General features: G+C 51.0%; 1 protein-coding gene across 9 annotated transcripts; it reads left to right on the top strand.

Annotated features, from left to right (window-relative positions):
• The first annotated feature begins 1,469 nt into the window (after positions 1-1,469).
• AUNIP (aurora kinase A and ninein interacting protein) lies at positions 1,470-10,490 on the top strand. Of its 9 annotated transcripts, XM_065577091.1 has the most exons (6): positions 1,470-1,625; positions 4,354-4,457; positions 6,523-6,661; positions 7,102-7,219; positions 7,250-7,285; positions 9,243-10,490. In XM_065577091.1, exons 3-6 carry the CDS (start codon positions 6,569-6,571, stop codon positions 10,283-10,285), a joined length of 1,290 nt encoding a protein of 429 aa, XP_065433163.1. In that variant the 5' UTR covers positions 1,470-1,625; positions 4,354-4,457; positions 6,523-6,568; the 3' UTR covers positions 10,286-10,490. The 9 variants fall into 9 exon arrangements, with proteins under 9 accessions (XP_065433163.1, XP_065433157.1, XP_065433162.1 ...); XM_065577085.1 differs by having other exon boundaries at positions 7,102-7,285; XM_065577090.1 differs by having other exon boundaries at positions 7,102-7,252; positions 9,240-10,490.

The raw sequence follows: 10,490 nt of genomic DNA on the forward strand, positions 1-10,490 counted from the left end.
GGCCAAGCTCGGGGGGTGGGGGGGTCCTGTGGGCTACCACAGGACCTGTGGGGTGGGCCGTCATTACGCGCGGCTCATGAGACGCCTAATGGTCTCGGACACTATCCGTTGGTCCCGGGACATTTACATCGAGCACATCACCGGCCACCGCCAATACCGAGAGTGAGCCGGGGAGACCTCGTGCACCCACACACACCCCCTGCTGGACCCTATCCCCTGAGCCCTAAACCCACCAAACCTAGCTGAATCCCGCCACGTGAGGGTCACCCCATCCCCATTATCCAGCCCGCTTACTTATACCCATGACTGTCTCTACCTCCCGTATGGGTGATAGACCCTCACCGCTTATCGACTGTCTCCTGATCCCGCCCACCGGTTACCCACCCCTCATTGGGGACATTGCAGTGTGTATATACTATGTGTGCTGCCCAGCCCCAAAACACCAACATACCCCCATACTCTGTATGTTACCCCCAATGACCAATAACTAATGCTTCAAATTTTCTGTATCGTTTATTTCTTTTAAATATTCAATAATTACACACTGGGTGGGGGAAATCTCAGGAGGAGTGCATTTGTACAGCAAGTAGCACAAGGCAGGGCTGGGCCATGAGCACCCCCACACAATGCATAGTAAATAATTCTATGATGATGGGGGAGCAGGATGGAACTCAGGCAGAATGGGTTTCTTTGTACAGCAGCCAGCACCGTGTGCGAAGGGGTCAGGCCATGCTTAGGAGGCCTGGGCACTACCATGCTAGAGCCTCAGTGCTCCCAGGCTACACCTTGCTCCGTCCTGCCTCCCCACCTACCTCCTCCCCCATAGCGGTCCTGGCTGAGCCCTCCAGAGGCTTATCGCAGCTGCTGCCTAAGTTAATGGAGAGATCCCATCTCCTAGAACTGGAAGGGACCTTGAAAGGTCATCAAGTCCAGCCCCCTGCCTTCACTAGCAGGACCAAGTACTGATTTTGCCCCAGATCCCCAAGTGGCCCCCTTAAGGCTTGAACTCACAATCCTGGGTTTAGCAGACCAATGCTCAAACCACTGAGCTATCCCTCCCCTTAAAGAGCTATCTGCCACCCCTTCTCCTTCAATTGCTCCCAGGGCGGGACCACTGGGTACAGCTGCCCAGAGAGCCGCCCCACGGCCCCACCCTGTAATTATTCACTGCTCCCAGTGTGGGCGTGCACAGGACCCCTTTGTGCTCGGCGCTGTACATACGCATGCGGCCTGACAAACACCTCGCCCTCCCGCATGATTATTGACTACGCACAGCTCTGCCACTGGGGGCGGGGGCGGGAGTCCCTTGGACGCAGCCACGAGGGGGAGGGTCCCTGGGACGCCTCGCTCCGCAGCGCCCAGTTAGGGACCGGGGCGCCGGGCGCGCGCGGAGAGCCGCGTCTAACTCCGCCCCCAGCTGCGGCCGCGCGGGGCGGGGGCGGGGTGTATCGGCAGCCGGCCGCTGTGATTGGCCCCTCTCGCGGCCAGCCCCCGCCCCCCGTGCCGGTTGTGGGGAGGAGGCGGGAAGGGGGAGCTGCTCGGCGGGAGGGTTCGTTGGCCGCTGGTGCCCGGCGCGCGCTGGCTGCTCGCGGGCCCTTGGGGCGGGGGCGGCCTGTCGCGGCCGGGTGAGAGGAGCAGTCGGGGCCCCTGTGAGGGGTGTTCGCGGGGGAGCTCGCTGCCGTTCGGAGCCCCGGGGAGGCGGGTTGGGAGGCTGGGGGTGAGGAGCAGGGGGGCTCAGGGAGGGCTGGGGGTGAGGAGCGGATGGGGTGGGCTGGAGGCTCAGAGCAGGGGGTTCAGGAAGGGGTGGGGTGAGGAGCGGATAGGGGCTCAGGAAGGACTGGGGTAGGGGAGATGGGGGTGAGGAGCGGATGGGGAGGGCTGGAGGCTCAGAGCAGGGGGGTTCAGGAAGGGCTGGGGGTGAGGAGCGGATGGGGTGGGCTGGAGGCTCAGAGCAGGGGGGTTCAGGAAGGGCTGGGGGTGAGGAGCAGATGGGAGAGGGCTGGAGGCTCAGAGCAGGGGGGTTCAGGAAGGGCTGGGGGTGAGGAGCGGATGGGGAGGGCTGGAGGCTCAGAGCAGGGGGGTTCAGGAAGGGCTGGGGGTGAGGAGCGGATGGGGAGGGCTGGAGGCTCAGAGCAGGGGGGTTCAGGAAGGGCTGGGGGTGAGGAGTGGATGGGGAGGGCTGGAGGCTCAGAGCAGGGGGATTCAGGAAGGGCTGGGGGTGAGGAGCGGATGGGGAGGGCTGGAGGCTCAGAGCAGGGGGGTTCAGGAAGGGCTGGGGGTGAGGAGCGGATGGGGAGGGCTGGAGGCTCAGAGCAGGGGGGTTCAGGAAGGGCTGGGGGTGAGGAGCAGATGGGAGAGGGCTGGAGGCTCAGAGCATGGGGATTCAGGAAGGGCTGGGGGTGAGGAGCGGATGGGGAGGGCTGGAGGCTCAGAGCAGGGGGGTTCAGGAAGGGCTGGGGGTGAGGAGCGGATGGGGAGGGCTGGAGGCTCAGAGCAGGGGGGTTCAGGAAGGGCTGGGGGTGAGGAGCGGATAGGGGCTCAGGAAGGACTGGGGTAGGGGAGATGGGGGTGAGGAGCGGATGGGGAGGGCTGGAGGCTCAGAGCAGGGGGGTTCAGGAAGGGCTGGGGTAGGGGAGATGGGGGTGAGGCGCGTTGGGAGGCTGGGGGTGAGGAGCGGATGGGGAGGGCTGGAGGCTCAGAGCAGGGGGGTTCAGGAAGGACTGGGGTAGGGGAGATGGGGGTGAGGAGCGGATGGGGAGGGCTGGAGGCTCAGAGCAGGGGGGTTCAGGAAGGGCTGGGGGTGAGGAGCGGATAGGGGCTCAGGAAGGACTGGGGTAGGGGAGATGGGGGGTGAGGAGCGGATGGGGAGGGCTGGAGGCTCAGAGCAGGGGGGTTCAGGAAGGGCTGGGGGTGAGGAGTGGATGGGGTGGGCTGGAGGCTCAGAGCAGGGGGGTTCAGGAAGGGCTGGGGTAGGGGAGATGGGGGTGAGGCGCGTTGGGAGGCTGGGGGTGAGGAGCGGATGGGGAGGGCTGGAGGCTCAGAGCAGGGGGATTCAGGAAGGGCTGGGGGTGAGGAGCGGATGGGGTGGGCTGGAGGCTCAGAGCAGGGGGATTCAGGAAGGGCTGGGGGTGAGGAGCAGATGGGAGAGGGCTGGAGGCTCAGAGCAGGGGGGTTCAGGAAGGACTGGGGGTGAGGAGCGGATGGGAGAGGGCTGGAGGCTCAGAGCAGGGGGGTTCAGGAAGGACCGGGGTAGGGGAGATGGGGGTGAGGAGCGGATGGGGAGGGCTGGAGGCTCAGAGCAGGGGGGTTCAGGAAGGGCTGGGGGTGAGGAGCGGATAGGGGCTCAGGAAGGACTGGGGTAGGGGAGATGGGGGGTGAGGAGCGGATGGGGAGGGCTGGAGGCTCAGAGCAGGGGAGTTCAGGAAGGGCTGGGGGTGAGGAGTGGATGGGGTGGGCTGGAGGCTCAGAGCAGGGGGGTTCAGGAAGGGCTGGGGTAGGGGAGATGGGGGTGAGGTGCGTTGGGAGGCTGGGGGTGAGGAGCGGATGGGGAGGGCTGGAGGCTCAGAGCAGGGGGGTTCAGGAAGGGCTGGGGGTGAGGAGCGGATAGGGGCTCAGGAAGGACTGGGGTAGGGGAGATGGGGGTGAGGAGCGGATGGGGAGGGCTGGAGGCTCAGAGCAGGGGGGCTCAGCAGGGGGGTTCAGGAAGGGCTGGGGTAGGGGAGATGGGGGTGAGGCGCGTTGGGAGGCTGGGGGTGAGGAGTGGATGGGGTGGGCTGGAGGCTCAGAGCAGGGGGGTTCAGGAAGGGCTGGGGGTGAGGAGCAGATGGGAGAGGGCTGGAGGCTCAGAGCAGGGGGATTCAGGAAGGGCTGGGGGTGAGGAGCGGATGGGGGGCTGGGGTAGGGAAGATGGGGGTGAGGTGAGTTGGGAGGCTGGGGGTGAGGAGTGGATGGGGGAGGGCTGGGAGCAAGCAGCAGTGGGCTCGGGGCAGACCACGCAAGGGGCTTATCCAGCCTGTTCTTGAACATCTGCAGCGATGGGGAGTCCCCTGCCTCCCTTAGCATCTGTCCGGGGAGTTCAAGAGCTTTCCTACCAGCTCACCCAGATCTCCCTTGCTGCCCGGCAAGCCGATTACTCCTTGTCCTGCCTTCACAGGGTGCTGAGAGCAATCTGTCTCTTTATAATGGCCCCTCACATATGTGATAGCTCCTATCCCGTACCCCCTCGGTCTCAAGACTAAATGTGCCCAGGTTTTTTTAACCTTTCCTCATAGGTCAGGTTTCTAAACCTTTTATCATGTTTGTTGTGTTCCTCTGGACTTACTTTAGTTTCTCCCCATCTTTCCTATGGTGCAGTTCCCAGAATTGGGTCCAGTACTCCAGCGCTGAATAGAGTGGGCAGTTACCGCCCAGGTCTTCCACGTAACCTCCAGCTCCCTTTCAGCAGTACTACCACCCTGGTCAGTTATTTCCCCTTTTGTAATTTCACATTTGATTTTTCCTTTCTACGTAAAATACATTGCACTTATCTGTATTGAATTTCATCTTGTTGAATTCAATCACTTCTCCAATTTGTCAAGGTCCTTTTGAATTCTAATCCTGTCCTCCAAAGTGCTTGCAACATCTCACAACTTGATGATATCTGCAGAATTTATAAGCATGCTTTCCACTTCATTTTCCAAGTTGTTAATGAAAACCTTGAATATTACTAGACCCAGGACTAACCCCTGAGGGATCTCACGAGATACGTCCTCCCGGTTTGACAGTGAAACATTGAAAACCAGGCTGCATGTGGTCTTTCAACCAGTTGTGCACCCACCTTACAGTAATTACATATAGACTGCATTTCCCTAGTTTGCTTATCAAAATGTCATGTGAGATTGTGTCAAAAACCTTATTAAAATCAAGATATTTCTCCTCTACAGCTTTCCCCCATACACTAGGCTGTAAACCTGTCAAAGAAGGAAACTAGGTTGGTTTGGCATGTTTTCCTGACCAAGCCATGCTGGCTAGTCCTTATAACTGTTATCCTCTAGGTACTTACAAATTGATTGTTTAATAATTTGTTCTAGCATCTTTCCAGGTATCAAAGTTAGGCTGACTTGGGTCTTTTTTGTTCCCCTTCTTCAGTCTTCTGGGACCTTAACTATCATCCATGAGTTCTCAAAGATAATTGTTAAAGGTTCAGAGATTGCTTCATCTAGTTTCTTAAGAACCATAGGATGAATTTCAGTAGGCCCTGTCGATTTGAATACATATAACTTTTATATAAATATTCTTTAACCTGTTCTTTCCCTATTTTGGCTTATGTTCCTTCCCCCTTGTTGTTAATATTAATTGTGTTGAGTATCTGCTCACCCTTAACCTTTCCAGTGAAGACCAAAGCAAAATAGGCATTAAACACCTCAGCCTTCTTGATGTCATCAGTTATTTGCTCTCCTTTCCCACTAAGTTGAGGACCTACACTTTCCTTCATCTTTCTCTTGCTCCTAATATGTTTAAAGAATCTCTTCTTATTGGGTTTTATGTCTCCTGGCCCATGTAACTCCTTTTGTGCCTTACCCTTTCTGATTTTGTCCCTACATGCTTGTGCTATTTTTTGTACTCCATCGTGGCAATTTGTCCATGTTTCCACTTTTTGTAGGATTCCTTTTTCATTTTCAGGTCATTAAAGAGCTGCTGATGGAGCCTTATTGGCCTTCCTATGCCCCTTTCTCTCTCACTGCCCTGGGCCATAGGCCCTTGTCTCATCTCCTCCCTGCAGATCAGCTATTGACCATTCACTGTGGCCCTGTTAAAACACAACAGTGCATGCAGGACCAGTATAGACGTGCAGCTTCTGTGCTACTTCACAGGGTATGTCTGGATTGCAGTCATGGAGTGTGACTGCAGCTTGAACAGACATACCTGAGCTAGGTAGTTTGGGTCCTGGAACAGTGAAGCAAAAGCAGTATAAACTTCAGTGTGGACTAGCCCCACCACCCTCAAGTAACTATCCAGGTTTCTGGGCAGGTTTGTACAGCTAGTGCTGCCATGGTTTTGCTGCTCTGGGACCTGAGCTAGCTAGATGAAACATCCCAGTTATTGCAATATATACATACCCACCATGTGGCCATTCTCACTCAAGCTAGGCTAACTCCAGTGTAGATAACTCCTATTAATTTTGCAGTGAAGCCATAGCCTCAAGTGTTTCCAGCAATTATAATTCCAAGTGTGCTAAGAACTGTGTGAAAGAGAAGCTGCAAGCATTTTTTACAAGCAGCCAGTTGCAAAGCACATCATCATTATAATTATTATTTGGCACTTACACAGTAGATCTCAAAGGGCTTTCCAAGCAGTTACCAACTTATCCTTTGGTAAATGAGATGCAAAGGATGAAATAACTTGCCCAAGGTCTCACAGTGAGTCAGTTTCATATCCCTGTTGCCCACTCTTCCACTACTGCACTGGAAATTGTTCCTGTTCTCGCACAGAACATATACAAGAACACTGCTGGTGATGCTCTAGCCTGCCTTCTTATTTCAGGCTGCAGCAGGTCCCTCATTATTTGTATACAGAAAAAGGATCAGCCATGAAATGTGTACGAAAAAGAAGCACTGCTGAGCAGTTGGAGACTTGTGGCATCTGGCTAGACACTGCAAAGTTAAAGAAGCGCAAAATACAGGTAATAAATCTATACTATTTGTGATGTCATAGCTTTGTACAGCTCTTTACAAACCTAGTACACAATGTTCTCTACCCTCAGGAGATTAAAATCTAAGTTAGAGGGCTCACGTGAGGAGATATAGCATGGGAACAAGAGAGATTGGCAGAGGAAGAAGCCTAGAGCATTTTATCTCTCCCTTTTTTTTTTTTTTAAATGAGCCATCACTGAATTGTCTCAGATGTGCAAGTGGGGAGTATCTTAACAGAGACTAGCAGTGCAAAGAAGCAAGGAAGGATTTAAAGGTGAAGAGGTAGGAAATATGGCTTCTTGGGGAAGAGGGTTGTTCAAGCAGTGTGGTACAACTGTAGATGAAAGGAGATAAAGGGAATAACAAGGAGAGGGGAGTTATGTCACTGTTGACAAGTTAAATTCACTCTAGCACTTCTCTCCCCACCCAGACTCTCGTATCCAAGCCAACTTCGAACATGCCAAATCCACTTCTTGAGAGGAACTATAATAGTCACATTTCAGTTAATTTTACTCAGACAAGACTTTCTCAGCCATACACCAGGCAAACTACCATCTCTTCGTTCTTCAGCATTCAACCAACCATCTCTTCGTTCTTCAGCATTCAACCAACAGGTACTGTAGAACAATTTTTGCAAACACACACACACACACACAACTTTTTAATATGGCGAAGTTACAGTGAAACGTTATCGTATCATGCTACATCATATGTTACTTATTCAGGATCAGGTTAATATTCACAGAACCTGGCTAAAAATTATGGCTTGCTGGCTGGGGAGTCTTCCTCCTCCGAGTACACTAGAAAGATTGACCAAATCTCTGTGCATGCATACATACATACATACATTATTTTCCTGACAGCACAGAAAATCCACCTAGTCTCATTTCAAGGCATTTATCGTGGGCAGAGACAGAGAATGCCTTTAGGACTTTAGTTTGGAGTCTGGACACTTTCCAGCATTGCTTCTGTCAGGTAGCCTAAATTAGATCAGAGGCTAAAAAGCATGGGATGGGCAAATCTGACCCAAAATGAACAAAGACCATTCAGATCCGTTCCCACGTTTGTCAGATTGTATTCCCTACAAATGTTAAAGGCTGGGATTAACCTAAAATAATTAGGTGCCCAATTCATCCTGTGTGTTTTTTTTATAAATTTGGAACTGATGCTACAATTCACTGTTTGTGCAAAACTCCCATTGATTTAAACAGGAGCATCATGCTGTGTAAGGGCTACAGGATCGGGACCTTTGTTGGGAAGGGTAGCATGTTAACCCTGAAGTCTTGAAGCTGAGAGGAGATGGTAGGGGAAGGAGTGTACTCATACTGTGGACACATCTCTAATTGGTTTAGTCAACTGGGTCCATCTAGTGTCATTGAATTTTATCTAACGGGATTTCAGCTCAGAAATTCTGACTGCGAGCTAAGCCATGGCTCAGTTTATGATGAAAAGTGCTTTTTACATTTGTGTGCTCTGGCTGTTGGAGTGAGCGCAACAATGGCCTTGGGGGAGCTCAGCCTACTAATCTTGAATGATATTCTTTTAAACACTTGCACACACTACTATGAGTGAGTCTGATTTTATTTGTCTCTAGTGGGCAGGGCTTGTAATAGTGCCATTCAACCTCTGCTTATGCTTTGTGCTGTTTCCTGCTCCCTGTGGATTTTCTGTATGAAGGCTACTATCCTTTCATTCACTATAGATTCCTATTGCAAGATTTAGAGACTTCCCTGCAGTAATTTCTACAGAGTTTTCTATTGCTGTGTAAATATTAACTCTATTTTGAAATTGAGAAAAAGCTAGAATCTTGGGGTAGGACTTAGAAATTACACTATTTCAAATGGTTTCAAAAGCAGAAGACTGGTTCTGTTGTTTCTTTGCTCCCTTCAAGGAGTTGACGAGGTGTCTGGAAAATTTTACAGTTCAGTTTTCCAATTCCTTGTGCATCACTAATTTATAAAGAAGTGAAGCATCTTCCAGTAGTTAATCACTAAACAGCAATCAGACCACTTTCTATCGGAGGAAGATTTATTAGAATCTTAATTTCTATTGAACTGTTCATTGGTAAAGCACTTCACAAATATACAGTGTCATCAAAATCACTGCAGCCACCTTAGGGGTGGAAAACAGGCATTACATAACTGTTAAAAGGCACATCCTATTGAAAGTGTAAGGGGAACTTAAGTTGGTGGAATGGCTTTACTGAAGTTGGAATTTGACTCTTTGGGGGAGGCCTGAAGAAGAGATGGAGCATCAAGGGGAGCTTGGAACTGCTCAGATATCACTTCACTTCTCCCTCATGGGAGGCAGAACTTGCTTGACTATCATCTTCTTGCTTCACATATTGCGCCAGCCATCTCACTAATTTCTACAAGGAGGTAGAACTATTAGGATGTTGTGAAACAGGAGAGAGTCTGGTTGTGTCCAAATTAATTAAAGGAGGGGTGGAGGACAGTTTAGAGTTGTCTAAATCAAGCATGGGAGAGGCATAATTGTGTGGTCGCTAATCTTGAGTTTGAAGAGTTTGCATATCAGCTGTGTTGTCTTATTCAAGTACATTGTTTTTTCCAGGTGAAAAGGATGATGAAGAAAACTTAAAGACACATCCTCTTATGTCAAATAAAGGAAAAGGCTCTGATTTCTTGGCTGCCTCCTCTATGAAGAGTTCTGGGGCTGCTAAGTTAGAGGAAGCCCAGGCACCAACCTTGAGCCCTCAGGAGGACAACATTCAGGAATGTAGCCAGCTGCTTGTACAAAACACACAAGGCTTGAACATTCCCCTGTTGAACTATACCTTCCCACAAGCACAGTCTAACAGCAGGAGTGAGTGCACAGCCATTGCAAGGACCTCTGCTGGTGAGACAGAAGACTTTCTCTCCATGAACTTCACCCAGGATTCAGAGGGAAATAGGGTTCTAGCTCACAGGAATTCATCTGACTCATTCACTGGAAGAATACCTGTAGCAAATGGGATAATTTCAAGGAAGAGAGAGAGTTACTTTATAGGAGAGAAAGAGGGCCATTTGTGCTCTGAGAGGGGGAGAACTAGAGTGGGTCTCAAACCTACACACTTGAAGCAAGGTAGGAGGAGATGCAAAAACCTGCCCCCTGGTGGAATTTCTTTTATGGATTTGTCAGAGGTTGAGAATGTGTGTCCTGCACCCAAGGGTAATGAAGGCCAGCAGACCAATTATCCTCTATCCCAGGGGCGAACAACTAAAGCAGAGCTTTTGAGAGACAGTCAAAATTTTGCTGCCTTTTGGACAAGAAACTGTCACAATATGGCTGGTTCAGAAGAAGAGCAGGGGCCCAGTGAGAGTAGTCCTACCACACAGTTGTTTACCCAGGATTCAGAGGGATACAGAGTCATTTCTCACCAGCGCTTCTATAAGAGAGTCAGATCACCGTTGCAGAAAAAGTATCTACAGGACAAAACCAACTTTGTCCATAGGGTGCCTAGCCCACCCTCTGTGGACTGCTTTAAGGTTTATTCTTCAGGGGCACGGGACAAGACTCCTTTAGCTACCACAGCCATGAATTTATGTGAGTCTGAGTCATGCTATGATTTGTTGTTCACAGAGGATTCAGAAGGAAATAGAATTATCAAACACTGATTCAGTAGTAATTTTTTTCTGAGTAAACAGGATGCTGAAAAATTGACTTTTTTAATGTATATGAAAATTCCTCTGAAGCCTACACAGTGCATCACTTTCTTTAAGAAAGATACAGGGACTATGTAAGTGTACACATTGCATATACGGCCTTTGGCTATGAGTGGTATAGACCCAAACACACAGGCTACTTACTCTGCATGGATTG

Source organism: Chrysemys picta, chromosome 23, assembly GCF_011386835.1.
Source record: "Chrysemys picta bellii isolate R12L10 chromosome 23, ASM1138683v2, whole genome shotgun sequence".
Classification (NCBI taxonomy): domain Eukaryota; kingdom Metazoa; phylum Chordata; order Testudines; family Emydidae; genus Chrysemys; species Chrysemys picta.